Source organism: Lissotriton vulgaris, chromosome 12 (assembly GCF_964263255.1).
Source record: "Lissotriton vulgaris chromosome 12, aLisVul1.2, whole genome shotgun sequence".
NCBI lineage: Eukaryota > Metazoa > Chordata > Amphibia > Caudata > Salamandridae > Lissotriton > Lissotriton vulgaris.
In genome coordinates, this window is record NC_141700.1 from 540,714,466 (window position 1) to 540,737,336 (window position 22,871).

Here is a 22,871-nt window from a genome sequence, read left to right on the forward strand (position 1 = left end):
TGTCCTTCGCACCAATCCCAAATTCCTACCCAAAGTGGTATCTGCCTTTCATATCAATCAATCTGTGGAGTTGCCTGTGTTCTTTCCTCAACCAGATTCAGTGGCAGAACGAGCACTACACATGTTAAATGTTAAACAAGCATTATTGTATCACATAGAAAGAACGAAACTAGTTTGTCAAACTAAATAACTGTTTCTGGCTTTTGTTCCACTACACAAAGGCAATCCTATTTCTAAATCGGGTATCGCTCGGTGTATAGTCAAATGTATTCAAACATGCTATGCAAAAGCAAAAATGACTTTACCAATACCCTCCTAGAGCGCATTCCACCCGCAAAATTAGGAGCTACTGTAGCTTTCTTAGAAAATATCCCCATAGCTGACATCTGTAAAGCTGCAACATGGTCTACACCAAGCACTATTGCGTAGATGTGTTAGCCAGGCAACAGGCTAATGTAGGCCAAGCAGTACGTAAGACGCTCTTTCAGACCGCTGCAACAGCTCCAGGTTAGCCACCGTTTTAGGAGAATACTGCTGTATAGTCTATGCAAAGCATGTGATCTACAGCTCACATGCCTCGAACGGATAATGTTACTTACCCAGTAAGCATCTGTTATTGCATGTTGAGCTGTAGATTCACATGCGCCCACCCGCCTCCCCCGGGTATCTATACCTGTTGCAGTTCTCTCTTACTTTATATACATACGCATGGACCTCTCTATTGAATGGAGTCTAATCCCATGCGTATTATCACCGAAAGGAGGTGTCGCCTACCTTGTGACTGGAAAGACTTCTTCAAAGAAAAACAAAGTGCAAACATCCGGAACCAACACTAGATAGGAGTATGCAAAGCAAGTGAATCTACAGCTCTACATGCCAAGAACAGATGCTTACTGGGTAAGTAATATTATCCATATATATCCTTGTGAGGAAGACCATATTCACACTGAGGCAAAGGTAGAAAAATCCTGATGGTCAAACAGCTGCCTCCAGCTTTAATCTCACAGGAGTACCAAGATCTGGCAATATTGTCCTGAAAAATAGACTGTAAGAATGAATTCCACAAAGAGTTATTAAACAGTGTAGTGGAGAAATTAGAAAAGCAGAACAAGTGTCTCCCCATATCTTGCAGGCATGAATGATCACCTTAAATCAAAACTATTTAAAAACCTTTTTAAAAAGTAGGTTCCGCATGCATACAGGCACAGTAAGAGTTTTCAGTCGGGCTCAACCCATTTTTGATACACAAATGAATTACCATATGGTTGACAGTCAGCTTGAAGAAATCTAATGCAAGAGACAAAAGTGACCCAAAAGTAATCTTAAAATCTGGCAGAGACCACCCCTCGATTGGGGGGCTGTTTCAGAAGCTGGATGGGCCACCTACCCCTTTATACCCCTCGTACAAAACTACGTATTGCTTATTGCAGGATAGCATGAAAAGGGTATTCCATTCCAATCTACTTTATTTCGGTCACAAAGACCATAAAAGCACATATTGAAATACACAATAAAATATATACAATTTCTCCATATATAATGCACAGCCGAGAACATGTTTCCGCATTGCAATGTGGCCAGCCTGCTTCCAGGGGACCCCAATAATGTCAATTTCTACTATTGGCCCCACGGGTTCCTCCCAGTGTCTGTGCTAGCTTAAGGCTGGCCTTAGCCATCTGCGATCCCCACTCTAGATGCTCGGTCAGAGTGACGCCTAGATAATCGAACACCGTCACTCTGTCAAGGGGAAAGCCATTCAAATGTGGATTTGTGTGAGATGTGTTAACAGGATTAGACAACATATACTTGTTCTTGGATGTGTTTATCTCCAGCCCCAAGTCTTACAGAAGGTATCAGAGCATTCTAGAATGCGCTTTGACTCCAACGACTGCGCCAACGCCCTCGCCCCTCTCAAGATCTCCACAACTAACCACACCAACAAGAAAGCCGCCTGGTTCACCAAAGACCTCCAGACATCCAAGCGCACCTGCCGGAAGCTGGAGAAGAAGTGGCTCCACGACCGAACACCAGACAGCCACACAGCCCACAAGAACGCCACCCGCAGACACCACCAACTCATCAATACCACCAAGAGGACCGCCTTCAAGGACCGCCTAGACAACAAAGCACACAACACCAAAGAGCTCTTCAGCATCGTGAAAGAACTCTCCAACCCCAGCTCCACCAATGACATTCCACCATCACAGGACCTGTGCGACTCCCTGGCCACCTTCTTTCACCGCAAGATCACTGACTTCCACGACCGCTTCAAATCCGACACCCCCGCACCCACCACAGAGACCACCACCCCGTCACCTCCAGCCGCCTGACCCACCATCAGCGACGAAGACCCCATCAAAACCATGAACTCCATCCACTCCGGATCCTCATCCGACCCCTGCCCTCACCACGTTTTCAACAAAGCCAGCACAACCATCGCACCCGACCTCTGGAAAGCAATCAACATCTCCTTCGAAACCGCAACCTTCCTGGAAAGCTGGAAGCACGCCGAGATAAACGCCCTACTGAAAAAAAACCACGGCGGACCCAAAGGACCTCAAGAACTTCCGGCCCATCTCCCTGCTCCCGTTCCCGGCAAAAGTGACAGATAATATTGTCAACAAACAGATAACCCGCTACCTCGAAGACAACAACATCCTGGACCCTTCTCAATCCGGTTTTCGCAGCAACCACAGCACCGAGACCGCCCTCATCGCCACCACCGATGACATCAGGATCCTGATGGACAAGGGAGAAACGGCCACCCTCATCCTCCTGGACCTATCAGCAGCCTTAAACACGGTCTGCCATCGCACCTTAGCAGCACACCTCCATAACGCCGGAATCCAAGAGAAGGCCCTGGCCTGGACCACATCCTTCCTCTCTGGCAGAACCCAGAGCGTCGGCCTCCCACCCTTCCGCTCAAAAACCACAATATCTGCGGTGTCCCTCAGGGACACTCCCTCAGCCCAACGCTGTTCAATATCTACATGGTACCGCTCGCCCACATAGCACGACAACATAGCCTCAACATAATCTCCAACGCCGACGACACCCAGCTGATCTCCCTCACCGAAGACCCCCACACCACCAAAGCCAATCTCCACAGAGGAATGAAGGCCGTCGCCGACTAGATGAAGGACAGCAGACTGAAGCTGAACTCAGACAAGACGGAGGTCCTCCTCCTCGGACCCACCCCATCAGCCTGGGACAACTCCTGGTGGCCCACATCGCTAGGCACTGCCCCGGAACCCACCGACCACGCACGCAACCTGGGGGTCATCCTCGACTCCACCCTCTCCATGACCGAGCAAGTCAACGCCGTCTCTGCGTCCTGCTTCAACACCCTCCGAATGCTCCGCCGGATCTTCAAATGGATCCCCCCATGACACGAGAAAAACTGTCACCCAGGCCCTCATCACCAGCAGACTCTACTACGAGAGCGACCTCTACTCAGGAACAACAACCAAGCTCCTGAGACGACTACAACGAATTCAGAACGACTCGGCACGACGGATCCTAGACGCCCACAGACGCAGCCACATCACACCCCATCTGAGAAGCCTACACTGGCTCCCAGTTAACAAGAGGATCCCCTTCAAACTCCTCATCCACTCACACAAAGCTACACAACACAGGACCTACATACCTCAACGACCGACTCAGCTTCCACACCCCCACACGCAGCCTCCGCTCTGCCAGCCTCGCCCTCGCTTCAGTTCCTCGTATCCGGAAAACCACCGCCGGCGGCAGATCCCTCCTACCTCTCTGCCAAGACCTGGAACGCGCTCCCTACCAGCCTACGACAGACCCAGGACCTGCTGGCCTTCAGAAGACTCCTCAAGACCTGGCTCTTCGATCAGTAGCAGCCCCCCCCCGCGCCTTGAGACCCTCACGGGTATGTGGCGCGCTTTAGAAATGCAGTGGTTGATTGACTCCCATTGGTGTCTTTGAAAGTAGGAGGGTGTCATCCGCAAACATCAGCTCTGGCACCTTGCCTGATGCAAGCCTAGGGGCATTATTATCCTTAACTTTATTAAATTTTCGAGGTACAATTTCATTTTCATTGCTGGAGTAGAGGGTTTCTCCCACAAGTCAGAGGCAATATTTGGCTTAATTGCTGACTTCTCTTGGGTATCTCCCAAGCTCACAATGGCCCAAAAGGACTTCATGTCCTTGTTCGATAGTGCGAGTTTGAGATTGTCCCATCTCTCCAGTTCCCATTTTTTCCTCCCCTGCTAAGTGATCTTTTTGTACAGTACCCGGGTTAGTTTAATGCGTGGCCTTTCCTATGCCTTCACAACGTCCAATAAGACTGTATTAAACCAGGTACATTTGGGCTGATTATTTGGCCTACTTCGTACTGTTGGGAAGAATGTGTCTTCCAGTTTTGATGATCGCTCTTGATGAAGTATGACAACTTTCCCAGCATCCAACATTGGACCCTCTGCAGATGTTACCCCTCACATATTTATCATAGATGGAATTCTTAGTTTGTAGACTGTTGCCAGCTTATGGGGTGACTGCTGGAATTCCTCCCACCTAACATTCCTTCTGTTGTTTGTTAGACTTAGCACACTATTTACAGGTATAGAGGTAAATAGGGAGTTGGAGGGACCCAAATTCAGCGACTTCAGAACCAAAATAAGGGCATTTTGGTCCCTATCCTCCCTCGTGGTGACATAGAAATCACTGCCCTTTTGCCATAATCTGGTTTCCACCAGAATGTAGTCCAACAGAAACGCTTGGCCTACTCTATTAAACTTCAGCTGTCCTGGTGTGTCCAATTTTGTTCGGCCATTGCACGCTCTTAACAAATGTACTAGAGTGAGTTAGTTGAGTTGCAATGCCAGTGGGGACCAGGCTTTGATGGGTTGAATTTGTGGGTCTGGGATTAGGCATTGTTGATCTTCTTCACTAGGAGAGGTATTGCTTGAATTGGTCCGGGGTTCGAAAATGTATTTTAACAATGTCGCATTGGCCTATAATGGTGATAGGTTGTCTGTCATAAGCACACTTTATTTATAGGCTGACAAAGTAACTGTGAATAATTTATCCTTTTAACAGGTGAGGTAAGTTTAATACCTAAATAGACCTACATAGGGGTCAACGGGTACTGAACTAGGCTCCTACAAGTTTGGTGTAAAATTAAGAATAGTTGGGCCTTTTGAAGATTCAGACCATGCCCAGAAACTGCCACGTATCAGTCAGCCTTCTCAGCAATAGATTGTCTGGTTAAGAGGAATACACTGCTACATCGTCCATTAAGCACTAATCTTGTTCTGAATTCCATTCAAAGCCACAGAAGGTATCCACGGACTACAAATGAGACACTGTAATGAACGTTCCAAATAGAGGGCAAATAAGCGGTGACAATGGACATCTCTGCCATGTGTCACAAGAAATTGTGAAGGGAGAAGAGCAGTGTCCAGCCAAAATCGCATGGTCAATTGGACACAGTCCAATATTGGAATTCCCTATTCGGCCGAGATGAACTAGTATCCTATCAACAGCTGTGGTTGAGCACACTACCTACTTATTACACTTTTATCTCCGGACTGACCATCATGAAACTTGTCATGCCAAGCCATGGCTGACTTAGTAAATTGACAATTTTCATGGAAATCTGTCGAAGGGGGTCGGTCACGTGTTCTAAGAAAATCAGTCACTCAGTCAAAATAACTTAATTCGGCCTGAACAAGACCATAAAAGTACAATAAAGATATGTACTTCACACACATAAAAAAGTAAAACAATGCAAATACTGTGGCAGTGAGCTGCTTATAGTCCATTAAAAGCATTAAATTCATATACCATGCACAGAAATATCTCAGTTTGACAGTGTCAATAAAAAAGTACATAAAAAAATCTATGCATTACGTCCAAAAGATTGAGAAACACATCTTGGGGGGGGGGGGGGAACATCCTTAAACAATATTAAGTACATGTCCACAATTGGCTTCTTTGACTTTCTCAAGCGAGAAACCGAGCTACACAATACATAGGGTACATGTCCAGGAGTGGCTCAAATACAATAATTAAGGTTTTACTTGCAAAGCTTTCAATAGTGGGATTAAATACATTCTTCGAGGGGTTTCATAATAACCACGAGAGAAGACAAAATGTAATAAATCCTCAGTAGAAAAGTTATCACAAGTGCATGAGCTTAACTTTGTGCTCCACTCCACAGTTTTAGATAAAGCTAAGAACATATGAAGCTGGCTGAACCTAAATCTAGTGAGAAGAAATCTACAATGAACATTAATAGTAGTGAGCGAATACGGCTCAATGGCAGGGTCTGGTTTTATGACTGCATGGCCACGTACTATAGGTTTCTCAAGCTCAATAGTTCCCCACTTTGATGACTTCCACTGTAAAAAGTTATTCCTTATCTAGGCCATATTAGCCTTAGAGATAGCGGATGGCGAATCAAACAAAATGGGCCTACCCAATGTAAAAAAGGAACTGTCAGTCTCCCAGGTCTCTGAAGGCAAATGATAGAAAGGATTTAAGATCAGATAGCCACTCCTGGTCAGATCTTTTGCTGTTTACACCTGCCACATTCCAAGATGCCAGTCTATGGGCAATAGTAATATTATTGCGAGCCAATAATGTTTTATTCTCTAGTATACCAACAGTGTCCAAGTGTCTACTTTGTCATCCAAAACACCTGACGTCGGGGATATTATAACAGCAGCTCTATACCAATTATTAAACCCTACAATACTCTAGGGACTGCAATCCTTAAAATTAATTGAACCAGAGGAGTCACCCATGGTGCCTCAAAACTCCTAATAGAAACATCACAAAGTTCCCACTAGAGCTATAGCCCCCATCAACAGCTTGTATCGGGAGATAAGAGAGCCTCTGTTCAATTTCGCTATATACCAAGGGCATGGGAACCCCCAAAGGTTCACACAACCTAAATTTCTGTTGAGCGACGACCTGGCAGTACTCCAATGTGTTTTCAGTCATATTCTCTACTGCTCGGCATATGAGGCAATCAAAAGCCTCTGCGCCCAGAAACTCTAACCTATTCCTATCCTCTAAGATTTTCTTTCTTGCTATAATTGGATATCTGAAAGACACGTTAGTGATAGATTCCTTACCTTAGAATATCCCCAGGCGTCGGACGGGATCCGGAAATTTTTGCGTAGCAGTACCCTTGCGCGTCGGTAGGCGTCGTCTGCGGCTCCGCGTCCGTCGTGGGCGCCGTGATGACGTCGTCTGAGTACTTAGACGCCACCTCTGCGTGCTGACGTCAGTTCTTCTTTTTTCCGCACCAGCAAGCGTAGATCTGGAAAAAGCAGTATTTTAGTCACTTTTTGACTAGACTTTTTTGAAACCTTTTGATCATTTTTCTTGAGTCTTGCGACTCCGGATGGTGCCGACAGGGATGCCTGGTTTCAAGCCTTGTGAGGATTGCGACCGACTGTCGGTCACCGGCCCTCACCGTCGGTGTCTCCACTGTCTTGGCGTCGACCACGACAAGACCTGCCCCGACTGCCGGGCCCTGACTTCGAAAGCTAGCGGTCCCGCAAGCGACTGCCCCCCACATCGAAAGATAGCGGTCCCGCAAGCGACACCCCACCCCCAAACCCCCCCCCCCCCTGCGTCGCGGCCTGGGGTTTGGGTGACACCGCCCTCGCGGCTACGTCTGAGTCGCGGGCGTCGCGGCCTGCTCCACACCCTTCGGTCCCTGGGCAGGACGCGACGCCGGTGGAGATCGAGCGCTTCCTCATGGCCATGAGGAACCTCACTTCCCCGACTGGTTCCGCAGGCGCCTTCGGGCCCAGCGGACCCGTCTGGGGCCCCTAGCGGGTCGGGGGCTTCGGCCCTGACGCCGCCGGTGCCGCAGGTCCTGGCGCCGCAGGGCCCCACTGGATCCGCTTGGGGAGTTTAGCTTCTATGAACCGGCCTCATTGTTTGACAACCCTGATTATCAGGGGATGGGTGAAGAGGAGTATTGGGAGGGGTCTGAGGACCCTCTGACCTGAGAGTGTCCGTCTCAAGAGGACTGGACAGGTGTACTTGGGGATGCCAGTGGTCTGGACACCTCACCAGACACTGGCTTTGTCTCGCCTCCTACCGTGGCTACGGAGGAGGGGGCAACCTACAGTGTGGTGTTAATGAGGGCAGCCAAGGCCTTGGGCCTTGAGCTCCCCGTCGCGGCCGTGAGGATTAACCTCCTCACTGAGGTCCTTAAACCGCAGTCAAGCTCGGCCGAGCCTCTGCTGCCGTTTAATGAGGCCTTGACCGACGTTCTTTTGGGCACTTGGTCCAGGCCCGCTAAGGGTTCGCCCGTAGATAGGAACGTGGCCAGACGCCTCCGCCCGGCCCCGGGCGACCCATGTTTCCTGTCCACCTACCCCACCCCCGAGAGCCTGGTCATCCAGGCCTCAAATTCCCTGACCGCATTCCCGTCGGCTCCGCCGGACGGAAAATCTGAGAGGTATGAGCAGTACACCAAATAGGTATTCTCCTCCTTTAGTCTGGGACTGCGGTCTTCCAACACTGCATGCCTCTTGGGCCGCTACACCCACTCTCTGTGGAACACGGTCGCGGAATTGCTGCCAGTGTGTCCGTTGGAGGTATTTTCAGGTTTCATTTGGGCAAAAAAAACTCCTAGATTAGCATTAAAAACTCTTTATACAGATACAAAACTAGGTGGGCTCTCTTTACCTAATATTAAAGACTATTATAGTGCATATTTCGCTCAATATCTGGAGCGCTTTAAAATTGGAGTGCAAAGTCCTAGTTTATTCATTAATTTCTTTTTCGACCTAATTGGTTATGAGACTCAGATTCCCTTCTCTGCAAATACCGAAATCCCCAAAATTAGTACGTTATAAGATCATGAACTGGTTTTTCAAACGACGGGAGGCTATCCTTAAAAGATACTCCCTTCCGTGTTTCAACTCTAAAACTCCTTTAAAATATGTTTTCAATTATATAGAGATTAAAATAAGTCCAGATATCGTTTTGCAATGGAATTATAGAGGATTCAAAAACGTATCAGATTTTTTAAGGGATGAAGCTTGGTTAACTCCCGGTGAGATGCAACAATTAATTCAGGGGAATTACTTGTTAATAGGTTCTTATATTTTGATTTATAAAATGCTGGAACGGCTGGACCCAAGAAATCTCTGTTTACGTATTCAGCTTTGGGAAGATTTGTTTGTGACTATACGGTCGAATAAACCGGGGGAATGGAAACGTTGTTTAGCTCTCCATACCGAGATAGATGTCACACCGAAAGCTATTAAAAAATGGCAAGATCAAGAGAATCATGTTCTCTCTGTAAATGTATGGAAAACGTTAAATGATTTAAGCTTTACTGTGCTACGGGGTGCTAATTGGAGAAGAATGTTATTTTTTAATAAATGGCTGTTATACTATACCCCAGCGGTTATTTCAAAAATGTACGTCAATACATCTGCTAATTGTTTTCGATGTCAGTAATTTTCCCCCGCTAATTGGTATCCTACTATAGTTGATTGCCCTAAAATTGTATCCTTCTGGAATGAGATATTTAGTTTTATACAAGTTGACTGTAAGATTCAGATCTCGTATAATGTTAAATTAATGCTTTATGGATATGATTCCGAATTAGAATTTGCTGATCAAACGGTCAAATTGTTGTATATTGTAATGGCAGTAGCTAGGTCGCTAATACTGCAAAATTGGAGATCGGCACAGGTCCCGCTGTTCCAAGCATGGTTGCAAAAAATAAGAAATGTTAGAAAAAGTGAATCCTTATTCGCACAACGGATAGGAGGGATGAGGAAGTTGGAAAAAATTGGGGATTGTTTTTTGAGTAATTAGGGACTTGTTTCATTTTGTCATGTAAAAAAAAAAAAAAATTAGCTCCTTGCATTTCTTTTGTATTCTTAATGTGATCAAATTTTCATGTTTGCCCTGATTCCGACTTTTTTATTGTATTTAATTATAATTGCACAGCCCTTAAGAACCAAAGAACTTCAATAAAAATTGTTTAAAAAAAAAAAGAGGTACGGGCCAAACTTGGCCAAGCCCTTGTGGAAGGCCGGGATGCAGCAAAATATTCTATCAGGTGTGGGCTGGATACCACCGACTCAATGGGCAGAGCGATGGCAACGACAGTGGCGATTCGTCGCCTCGTTGAGGTCCGTCAACTTTTCGGCCGATGTCCAGAATACACTGATGACATGCAGTTTGATGGCCGTCGCCTTTTTGGCGACAAGGCAGACAATGCGCTTGAGCGCTTTAAGGAATCCAGGGCTACGGCCAAGTCCTTTGGCCTCTCGGCCCGCGCCAGCAAACAGGTGCCTTTCGCTTCTTTCGTGGCCAAGGAAGGGGCGCCCCCACACGTGCTGCCAGCCACGCCCCGCAGACTAACATCCAGCGTGGTGGCGGCTGTGGAAATCGCCGTGGAGGCGGTCGGGGACAACGGAGAGGCCAGTCTACATCCTCCCCCGCAGCATCCGCCTCAAAACCCTCCTAGTCCATGCTTTTCAGCCCATGTGACGCCAGTGGGGGGCAGGGTTCGCCATCACCACTCCTACTGGTGCACTGTCACGTCGGACAGGTGGGTGCTGCAAATTGTCCGACGGGGTTACTCCCTCCCCTTAGAGATGACACCTCAAGCCATGCCACCACAACACCACCGCGTATCGGGGGATCATTTGCGACTTCTGCAGGAGGAAGTTACGGCCCTCTTGGCCTAGGGGGCCATCGAGCGCGTTCCTGGGCCAGAAGTAGGGTGTGGTTGCTACTCCCACTACTTTCTGGTACCCAAGAAGGGCAAAGGGGGTCTTTGCCCTATCTTGGACCTACAGAACGTCAACGGCTTCCTCCGGAAGGAGAAGTTCAAAATGCTGACTCTGGCTCAAGTCTTAGGTGCCCTGAACCCAGGAGACTGGATGGTAGCGTTGGACTTGCAGGACGCTTATTTCCACATCCCTGTCCAGCTGGCCCACCGGGGCTACCTGCGGTTCACGGTAGGCCACGAGCACTTTCAGTTTACCGTGCTCCCCTTCGGCCTTACCAGCGCCCCACGGGTGTTCACGAAAGTGATGGCGGTGGTCGCAGCTCATCTGCGCAGGTTAGGGGTTTCAGTCTTCCCCTACCTCGACGACTGGTTGTTGGCGGGCTGCGCCCCAAACAGTTGTCGGCCAACTCCAGACGACGGCAGACCTCTTGCATCAGCTGGGGTTCTCTATCAATGTGCCGAAGTCACACCTGTGTCCCTCTCAGAAGCTCCTTTTCATCGGAGCGGTTCTCGACTCGGCGCAGTTTCTGGTTTACCCACCCGAACAGCGGGTTCGGGATATACAGGCTCTGATTCCAATCTTTCAGCCTTTATCCTGAGTTTCGGTCCGTTTGACGCTGAGGCTTCTGGGGCTGATGGCCTCCTGCATCCTTCTGGTGCATCACGCCTGTTGGCGGATGGGGCACCTGCAGTGGGACCTGAAGTTTCAGTGGGCCCAGCATCAGGGCAACCTGCCCAACCATGTCCTTATCTCGGAGGGCACTGCTTGACACCTGCAGTGGTGGCTCACGGACCGCGATTGGATCAGCGGCAGAGCCCTCTCTCCTCCCCAACCGTAGCACGTAGTTGTGACGGACGCGTCCCTCCAGGGCTGTGGAGGCCACATAGGAGAGGCAGAGATCGGAGGCCTCTGGTCTCCGGCGGAGTCCCGGCTCCATATCAACATTTTGGAGCTACAGGCGATTCGTCTAGCACTGAAGGCATTCCTCCCCTCTGTCCGGGGGATTTTTGTAGTGCAGGTGTTCAAGGACAACACCACCGCCATGTGGTACTGCAACAAACAGGGCGTGTGGGGTCATGGACCCTCTGCCAGGAGGCTCTGCGCCTTTGGCAGTGGCTGGAACATCAGGGGGTGAACCTGGTGGTTCAACACCTGGCAGGTTCCCTGAACGCCAGGGCGGACTAACTCAGCTGCCGGTGCATGATGGATCACGAATGGCGTCTGAACTCGGACGTGGCGCAAGGCCTCTTTCAGCTGTGGGGAGAGCCTTGGTTAGATCTGTTCGCCACCGAAGAGAACGAGCAATGTCATCAGTTCTGCGCGTTGGAATTTCCAAGGCGGCACTCGCTCTGAGACGCTTTTCGATGCGAGTGGAGTTGGTCTGTTGTACGTCTTTCTGCCTATACCACTTCTGCCCAGAGTGCTGAAGATCAAGCACGACCGGGCACAAGTCTTCCTTGTGGCTCCGGACTGGGCATGAAGATACTGGTATCCCGAGCTACTCAGTATGTCAGTCGATCCCCCGGTTCGTCTGCCTCTTCAGGAGGACCTCCTGTTGCAGCAGCAGGAAACGGTCCTCCACCCGAACCTGTCCAGTCTCCACCTCCATGCTTGGAGATTGAGCGGCGACAGTTGAGGCCATTTGACTTGCCTCCTGAGGTCTGTAACATCATTCTGGCAGCCAGGCGTCCCGCCACAAAGTCTGTATACGCCTGCAGGTGGAACAGATTTGTGGCATGGTGCACAGCAAAGGCTGTGGATCCTCTCTCTACCCCTCTTTCTGAGGTTCTTCTCTTCCTTCTTTCTCTTGCCCAGCAGGGCTCTCCTGTGGGCACTATCAAGGGCTACCTTTCTGCTCTTTCAGCCATTTTAAGGCTGCCTGATCAACCTTCTTTGTTCAAGTCACCTGTTGTTCATCGATTCCTGAAAGGCATCACACATACGTTTCCACCTGTTCCCTTCGTGATGCCTCAGTGGGACTTGAACCTGGTTCTTACTTTTCTGATGTGCGCTCCCTTTGAGCCACTTCACAACTGTCCTATCCGCCTTCTTACCTTGAAGACTGCCTTCCTGGTTGCCATCACCTCTGCCAGGAGAGTCATTGAGCTCCAGGCTCTATCCTCTAAACCTCCTTTCCTTTCTGTCCATCCGGGCAAGGTTGTGTAGCGGACAAAGCCCTCTTTCCTGCCCAAGGTAGCCACAGCCTTCCACATCGGGCAGTCCATCACCTCGCCCACCTTCTTTCCGCCTCCGCATCCCTCAAAGGAGGAAGAGCGGCTCCACCGTCTGGACCCAAAACGTGCGCTTTCATTCTAATTGCATCGCACTCGCCAGTTCCGGGTGGATGACCAACTCTTTGTTGGTTACATGGGCGCTAAGAAGGGACGGGCGGTGCACAAACGGACCATCTCTCGGTGGATCGTGTTGTGCATCCAAGCGTGCTACTCCTTGGCTAAAAAGGAACCTCCTGCTGGGCTTAGGGCCCATTTAACTCTGGCCACGGCGACTACCACTGCCCTGGGCCGAGGAGTCCCCTTGCAGGACATATGTCAGGCGGCTACGTGGGCCTCGCTGCACAGGTTCGCAAGACACTACTCCCTGGACAGTCTAGTCCGTACGGATGGCTTCTTTCGCCGTTCCGTCCTCCAGGACTTTCTGGTGTGATTATTGGTTTGCAGCCCACCACTGGGGTTGGTATTGCTGGGGTATCTATTCTAAGGTAAGGAATCTATCACTAACGTTTCTCTTTCAGATGCACAAGTTACTACTTGTGTAACGATATATCTGTAAGAGACATTAGTTAGTGATAGATTCCTTACTGACCCACCCCTCCTCCCCGTTCTGCGAACCGATATCTAGGGTTAAGGTCATCCCCTTTCAGGGCCCAGTGTTGGTTTTTAGCATAGCTCTGCGTTTCTGGCGCGGAAAAGCTGTGTCTAAGACCTGACGTCAGCACGCGGAGGCGGCGTCTAAGTACTCTGACGTCATCACGGTGCCGACGACGGACGCGCATGCCGCAGACAATGCCTATCGACGTGCAAGGATATCGCTACGCAAACATTTCCGGATCCAGTCTGACGCCTGGGGATATTCTAAGGTAAGGAATCTATCACTAACTAATGTCTCTTGCAGATATACCATTACACAAGTAGGAACTTGTGTATTCTATTTATATAATATACACATTTTTTTATTTCATGTGTTTATCAGAAAATACATTAATAACTGGTTTTATTTTTAACCATTTTGTAAGTCTTCACAACATAATTTTTGCATTTACTGTGGAGATTGTCATCAGTAAAAGGTTTTTTCTTAAGATTTTGTGAATCTTCGCAGCGATTTTGCAATCCCAGCGGACACGTTGCAAAAACAGAAAAAAACAAAACCGGACATTCAATGGGAACCAACACATCAAAAAATATGTAAAAAAAAGTCCATTCTGAAAATTGACCTGCATCTATTACTATATTAATACTTCTTTAAAAGCAGGTTTAAACTCCTATTTTTGTACCAAGTTTATTTAAAAACCATCTTTCAGACCTATTTTCCGTTTTCGCAGTTATTCAGGACATCGTGGGGATGTAGTTCACAGCAACGATTGCGCCGTTCCCATAAAGTGATAACACAAATATGCACACATACTGCACTATTTTACACACTAGGGGTTTCTTACAGTATTCTCTAATGTCATGTTTTTGTAGAGTTTCTATAAAACCCATCTTTAAAACCTATTATTTTTTTGCATTGACTCCGGAGACCTCGATGTCGGTAATCGCGCTTCCCCCGGACACATCATAAAAACTGAAAACAAAAGCAGACATTCAGTGACCACCAACACATCCAAAAATATGCAAAACAAAATCCATTCTGAACATTGCCCTACACACATTACTATATACATACTGCTTTCAAAGCATGTTTAAACTCATATTTTTGTACTAAGTTTCTTTTCAAAATCATCTTTCAGACCTATTTTCCTTTTTCGCGATTATTTAGGTTGCCGCGATGACGCCTTTGACTTCCAGAATCGCGCCTTTTCCATAAAGTGAAAACACATATATGCACACACATTACAGTATTTAACACACTAGAGTTTTATTACCGTACTCCTCAAACTCATTTTTTCTGGTGTATTTCTAGAACAACCATCTCTAAAACCGATTTTCCATCACCTGGATATTCTTTGGTTTAAAATAAAACATACGTAAGTGATGCACATTAGGAAATAAACCGGTCTGTGGCTCTGCATTAAGGACACCCTCCTCGTAATAAATGATGATAAATATAATTGTGGCAGTTTTTGAACACCTTAACATCATTGTTCCAATTAAACATACTAGGACCTTTTTTCAATTTATGAAAGCATTCATTTTATGTTTGGAGTATTGGCCTAAAATGTTGTTGTTCATGATTGTCAAAATATTAGTTTGCTTTAGATTAATTTTTTTACTTTACCTGAAATTTGTTTTCTATTCCCCTAGGTAATGTCCCCCAGAGTGCTCCTCCTATCCCTTCTGCATCATCACGCTTTCATTTCCCTCCATTGGATGTCGACTCTCCCAATGAAGATGCTCATGCTCATCGATACTCAGGAGGTTCACTTGGCCAGTCAAGCCATGAATCTTTGAATGATGCAAATGATGGAAAGCCTCACACATCGGAACTAGAAGACCTTCGTGCAGAGTGGCGCAATAATGCTGACCTGATGGGACCTCGTAGCACCTTGGGTGGTGCTGGCATTGCTAACCAAAAGCACAAACCAGAACTCCTGTTTCCCCTCTACTCCAGACCTGGCATGTATCCAGAGCCACACAGTCCATTTTCTCTGTCCCCTCTTCCAGGACGTGGTGTTCTAAACATACCAATATCCCCGGCTCTGTCTCTTACTCCTTCAGTCTTTTCTTACAGTCCCTCACCAGGGTTAAGTCCTGCTTTCCCAGGTGGCAATTACTTCAGTTTCAACCCAGATGAAATGAAACACTACCTGCAAGCTCAAGCCTGCTCAGTATTAAACTACCATCTAAGTCCAAGGACATTCCCCAGATATCCAGGGTTAATGATCCCACCCCCACACAGGCATATGCATCCTGAAGACCCACCTACTTTTCCTATTAAGCTCCAGGCACCCCCACTAGGACGCAGACACCGAGAACGGCTTGAAAGTGTGGAAGAACCTCAAGCTGTTCCCCAAGTTCAGCCTGTTGCACCAAGAATGAAAATGGAGCCTGTGTCTGATGAGGAACCCGAAAGCCCAAACTCTGCAATAAGCGGGGATAGCAGCGGGCATGAAGAGGACGATCTTGAAAACCTGTCACCAGATGCAGCATTTGTTGAAAAAGAAGACCCAGTTTTCCTATCAGATGAGAGGAAAGATTTGGTGTTTTCATCTCAAGAGAGAAAAGAACCATTTTTTGCCAGGCCAAATGTCCCATCCTGGCCAACTATAGTTCTGACTCCCACACCAAGGACCACCCAATCCATGACAACTCAAAACCAGACCGTCATAACTAAAAGTCAGACCGTCATAACTCAGGGCCAGAATGTGGTTGCTCAAGATCAGAATCCAATAACTCAGACCCTGATTGTCCAAGGTGAAACCGAAGGGGAGGCAATTCCTCCTATAGAAGCGCCAACAGAAAACGCAATCCCAGAAAAGAAAGATGACTCTGCAATCCCACCAAAATTGCGCCATAAACGTCGCTGGATTGAGGACTGGCAAGCTGAGAACCTGGAGCAGAGAGATAATGGAAAATTCAACTACTTCGACCTTCGATCACCCCCCATTATAGTAGAGACTAAGGCAATTGTGGCAGCCGTCACTTCTGATACCTAAAACAAGTTTACATAGAATCATGTGTTTACAGTATAATCTAATGATAATTACCTATGTAATAGTATTTCTGAGCAAAAGAAGCTGGGATCATTTGGTGTTATTGCAGATTAGTTTGGAATTTCTGGCTAGATGCAGACAGCGGATACCGCCTCTTCTGAATTGTAAGATTAGGCTTCAAAACCAATGTTAATGCTAATGTTTGGATGATGGAGTTAGTAAAATTATTGGCACTAGGTGTCCTCAATAATTTGCTTATAGTGTTTGGTGGTTTGGCTGTCATGGGTAGGATAGTTGTTGGCTTGCCTTTATCCTTGGATGATTTTCCATGATAACAAATTTGAACTGTTCAAACAATACTTTCCAGTGAGAATGTATTGTACTTGGTGTAATGAACACTTGTTAGTGAGTTTAACTCAAATTGGATCTGGGCAAATTTGATACGGCTAATGCAGTTTTTAAATTTAGCATTTTAAGGATCTTTCAGGAAAGTGATCCTTCAACAAGGACATCGAACCAGTAAAATGCACATTTAATCCCAATTCAGTACTGGAGAAACCAGTATTGGCTTGATGGTCCATATAATTTTTCCATTGAGCAATAACGCTACTCCTGCACTAATCTAGATCAAAGCTGGCGCTGTGCAGTTGAGCCAGCCTTGAGAGGTTGAGTTCTCAATTACTAAAATAAGCAAAGCAAGATTACTCCTGCATACCCCGTGGTATCTGCTTGATCATGTAAGAGGATTCCTTTTTGTTTACCAAGTGACAAATCACTAAATGGTGTATGAGTGCATAGTAGCTATGTGGATACCCTGAGCTGTCGTGTGGCACAAGATGTAGCGTTGTGCCTTTACCCCTGCCCCTCTCCCTTCTTCAAGAAATCTTGCAGGCGGTTTAACCTGATTTCTTGAAACTTGATATGCACTTATCAAAGCAGTTGAGATTTGTATTTACAGATAAAAGGCACACTGAAAAAATAGCATTATTCTAGGTTGCAACATAGCTTTGCTTTTGTTACATACCTCGTAAATTTATGTGCAAAAGAAATAAGTCTTTCCTTTTCAAAGTTGTGGGAGAGCAATCTCCGATCTTGCCTGCAAGAAGCATGGCACCACAGAATTCAGGTTCGGAAACTTGAACTATGCTATCCATTTACGACTAGGATTGAGAAATCCTCATTGAAGATGTTCTTGTTTCTTTACAAGACTTTTAGCTTTAAACCATACTTCGCTTTAACGCCATCTGAAAAAAATTGTGCCTTTGTAATTCCTTTACTAGATGTGACGTCTCAATCCAATTGATGCACTACATTCCACTTGAGCCCATTAAGGTAGGGTGCCACGAAAGCATTACTCAATCTCTCTTTCTCTACCAACCAAAAAGAATGCATTCTTTATAGATACCCTATAGACAAATCACCTTGGTTTGCGATGTGTTGTACGAATAAATTAGCACTCCTTTAACTGTGGGTACGTTACTGTTGCCTGCAGTCTGCCTGTACTGCTTGTGCATGTATGCATCTATCATGGAAATGCCTTATGTTAGCTTTTGTAGAATAGTTCGGTTTCTTCTTCTTGTGTTACATTGCTTAACACGTATCCTATTCTGAGCAGGGAAAGCCTTTTCGTCATAGTGGAATTAACCAAATGCCTTTAACGTGTTTAAAATCTATATTTTTGAAACAGAACTTTCAGCTTTGAATATATTTGTTCGGTGTAAGATGGCCATACGATCTGTAATTGTAATTTGAGATTATTATTGAAGCTTTTTTAATAATCTTTTACTAAGATTAGTGCAAACATTCGAGACTTTACCTGCTTGCTGCAGAATGTGACATCCTTATGTACAAAGAAATGCACAAGGGATTTGCATTTTCTAACTAGCAACAGGAATGTATATGCTTGACATTGGTGTATATATTTTGTACAGTTGATGAGTTTCTACTTTCTTTATAGAAACTGTGTAGTACTTGCTTGTTATCCCGTTAAGCCTTACTTGTGAGTATTAGTACTGGATTGCGTCTGGGTTGTCAGCGGAGAGAAACAGTTGTTGAAACCTATGAGTCAGGATATCCGGTTTGAGTGCACTTACCAGATGGAATGTTCAACCTCCCACCTTCCCATTGTTACCTTTCTGTCAATTCCAAACATTAGCCAAGATGTCCGATGAAAAGAAACAAAGGAGGTTCTAAAGGCTGAGACGCAGTGTTGCGATAATGTGCAAATTAAAACATTGGCCTCTGTGAGAGGCTAGAATTAAAGATGGCGCTGTGCCAAAGAGCTGAGTTTGACTTAATTGTGAAAGCAATTTGAAATTATCAGTGTAAATGACAGTATTACAGAAAGTCGGATTGATCAAAGTAGATTAGTTTGTCCTTCATTTCCCATCACATTACAAACCAGTTCAGATTAGATTGCTCGGAATCAGTTTTATACTCCATATGGATAGAGCTTAAAGGTTTTTATTAGTATCATGCTTGAGGGTTGCACTGAAGGTTGATGTACATGGAAGTAAAACCAAAGCTGGGGCATTGTAAATTAAAAATGAGTGTGTAACACAGTTTCATTGAAAGGAATTCCCAACAAAGCACTGTTTCAACTCAGGAAAGAGTGGCTTGTGAGTGGCAGTGTATCTTTGGAATATATTGTCCTCCTCTCCTGCAAGGCTTCACAATGGTTGGCTGTCTTCAAGTTGAGATATTTGATCTGGCAACGCTTTGTGGTAGATTATAGCGGTCTGTGGACTGTTATGGCAGTACCAAGGCTTGCCCTAGTCGAGATTCAGCTTCACTCAGAATGCAACGCACCTACTTGCTGGCCAGCAACTGGCAAACATGGCCATTCTACTTCAGAGACCACTTAAGTGCATGTTTCGCTTATATCTACTGAAACACATTTTTGACGTTCTTTTTTTTGATACAGAAAGAAGCCCAAAAAAAATCCCCCACCCCATGCTTGTAAGTGCGAGCTCACATTGACACTTTTATAGAATTTTCAGCATATGGATTCCAGTCTCTACACACCAAATCCCTCCCCCACAATCCTTTGCTCCTCCTGCTCTCTCGTTAGTCTCAGGACAAAGCAGGGAACATGTTACCAGTCTCTTGCTATCAGTTTTCGTTTCCTTCTTCGACCATTTTGCTTTTACATGTTTGCTTACAAGTTACCGTCTGAAACTGGAATTCTGAGATAACAGGGCAACTTTTGCTAGTGGGTTGTGACTGACCTCCTCCCTATGTTGGACCACACTTTCAATATCAAAGTAGCTATTGACGGTCCGTTTTGCTCATTCATGTCTACTGGTGATCTCCGAGATCTGAAGCCATGGCAGATTTTCATGATTAGTACTGGCTGTGTAAATAATTCTGTAAACTCATTTTGTAAACATTTTCTGTTTGTTTTTTGGGCTAAGCTAAAAAATCTGTGGTGGCTCCATCCCTCTTGGACAATAATAGACACCTTTGATCTGGAAGGTCAGTGTCCGAAAGTAAAAAAGAATAAAACTGCCTTGCAGCAGTTGTTTCTTACTTAAGGTTTGCTGAAGCGACCGTGTTCTTGTCTATATGATACCTTCCATACAAAAAACTGGTTCAGAACTTCACCTGTCTTTCATAATTCGTGCGCGCTATTGATTCTTGAACACATCATTTTTTTGTTGGTTGTGAAAACAACTTCCAATGCCCATCGAGCAGGATGACCTTTTATCCTTATTCCCCATCTTTTTTGTTCGTTTCCAAAGATGGGGCACCTGTACCAAAGTACTGGGTTCACATAAATTGTTCGGATTGCAAATATTATGCGCAAATTTCTAGGCAAACTGTTACAGTTCTGTGCCCATCTCTAGCTGGTAGGTATTGCCTCTAGTGTTCTTTGTAGTGCTTCTTTTCAGCAAGATTTTGTTATATCCATTTTTGGGGTGCTCTACTAAAAATTTCTATCACTACTTTTATCTATTTTACGAACGCTACTTCTTACCGTCCCTAAAGTTTTGGGAGGCCTGTAGACATTAAATGGGCCACCTGGTGTCAGTATTTACTCAGGAATAGATTCCAGAGGCCTTTAGCAGCGCTGCTTATCCTCTATGGAGACAATACCCAAGTGCCACATTGTGTACATGCTGCTCCATTTGAAAAAATAAAACCTAGATTATCATATAGCGCAACAGCTAATACAGTCTTCATGGGCAGAGGAGTCCATGGTGAAAGATGTTCTGTTTTTTGAAGGTAAAAGGATCTGATCAGCTTATTGGACCATGTTCAGGGAAATGTTTTGATTTATCTTAGATACTGGGCAGGGAACTGCTGGTTTAGTAAAGTAAAGTTCACGTAGGGTAGCATCGTCTTCTATTAACAATTACCCCGTAAGGCATTCAGAGTTCTATTTATACCACCAGGGATTGAAGCTAGGTTCTTCCTGGTCAAATGCCACCCCATGATTTTAAAAGCATAGTGGTGGGAAAGCATGTACACTGTACTCGCCGAGCTCATCTAACCAAATGCACATGGGAGACAAACTGCATGATTTTTCTTTGCTTTTTTTAATATTTAGTCGATGTGGTTAACATAAAAATAAGGCAATCAACTAGTGTGCTCTATGGCGGAGAAAATATTTTACTATGTATTTTAAACCGAAATGTTAAATTGTATTATCGTGCTTAAGTGGTTTAAACTTGTGGCCCGAAAAATTTCTAAATTATCAAAGCACCCACGTATGGTAATGTTTTAATTTCTTCAAAGGGTAATACAATACATTGTTGCCTCACTTTTAGTAATCATATTGAATTTTAAAGCATCAGCAGCTCATTTTAGTTTAGGAGAAAGGGATTTCTTAAAATTCAGCCAATAAACTTGGAGTCCCCTTTGCTGGGTGTTTTTCATGTAGCAAAGTGGGAAAACTCAGGAAAGGTCAACTCTTTAGATTTTGGTTTATTGCAATGCAGCCATCCGTGTCATGTCTTCATAAACCACATGTCTATCGCTCATCGGTTAAGTCAGCAGTTATCTAAAAAAAAATTATTTAATTGTATAAAACAGATTACCAAATACTAATGCAGAGGGACAAAGTGAAAAACACGGGCAGAATTGTTAGTGTCAAAGAAAATCCATGTTTGTGTATGGTTTGGCGAGTAGAGTGGAGCTCATTTCCTACAGTGCTGCTTACAGCACCTTTAACAGTAAATGTGACTTTGCAAATGGCTCACAGAAATAGGTCGATTCCCTTTGGTCTTATTTATTCCATTATTATGTATTAATTTGTAGTGTGTTCTGATGTTTTAAAGAAATCAAACGAGGCAAGTGTTTTGGGTTTAATTACATTTAAATCAGATTTTTGTTTAACTGTTTAGTTGGTGTTTAAAACCTTGACTAGAAATTATTTTAAAATATTTTTTGTTTGTGCATGTTATTGAAATAATTGTGTTTAGAGTTATGACTCAACAGGGATTACATGCGCATACTTATGAATAATGGCTGGGTAATCGAGTTATCAGAGTCCATTGTAGCTGAATAATGTGTTTATATGTACATAAAAATGTAAAGTAGTTTCTTAACTCCCGTTTGTGCAGTGCCTTTAGACGTTCCACTTTCTATAAACTCATAAAGAAAAAAACATTTTTGGCATATATATTATATATATATGATTTAATGTTATAGAGAATTATATGTATAATATACATATTTTCCCCAGGGGTATCTGATAGCTCTGTATTTTGTATGAAATTTGAAAGTAAAGTATTTTACCTCATTAATTAAAAGCTAAAATAAAAAAAAAAACATTTTCAACAAAAGGCTTCATTTTTTATTTTGTTTGCTTGGCAATTGGTGAACAGAATGATGGGCATGATTGTGATTTTGTTTGCAAACTGCTTCTACAAAAGTAGCTTTTCCAATCGCATGCTTAACGAACCATAATATCTCTAGTTGCTGGAAGAAAATACAATTTTTACCTAATTGTAACAATGTTTTTTTTATCAACCTGGAAATATTAAAGGTGGAATCACACAGTCAGTTTGTTGCAGGTGTATTAAACTGAGAGATCTGAAAATACCTCATGGATGGTGAACTACAGTAAATAAAGTGTACATCAAGGCTGTTGAACAATGATTTGGAGACCTTTCACCTCTGGTGTCCTCCGGGTTAATATGCAGTCAAGATGAAAGCAGAAAAAGACATGAGAATCGCCTACTCTACATATTTCCGTGCATCACACAGCAGTAAATGAAGCTATTGGGTTTACTTTGCTTTTTCTACAACTTTAAAAGCATCTTGGGAGTTTCAGGCTTTGAAACAGA

The 22,871-nt window shown here is 45.0% G+C and overlaps 1 protein-coding gene across 4 annotated transcripts in view; it reads left to right on the forward strand.

The window, feature by feature from the left end:
• Positions 1-22,367, forward strand: part of ETV3 (ETS variant transcription factor 3) — a 181,471-nt gene extending 159,104 nt beyond the window's left edge. For 3 of the 4 annotated variants that reach the window (XM_086945335.1, XM_086945334.1, XM_086945336.1), the window contains exon 5: positions 15,233-17,620. In XM_086945335.1, coding sequence (XP_086801461.1) covers positions 15,233-16,584 — 1,352 coding nt within the window. In that variant the 3' untranslated portion in view covers positions 16,585-17,620. Of the gene's footprint in view, positions 1-15,232 lie in introns of all 4 variants that reach the window. The other variant, XM_086945333.1, reaches the window with a different exon arrangement.
• Positions 22,368-22,871: the final 504 nt, after the last annotated feature.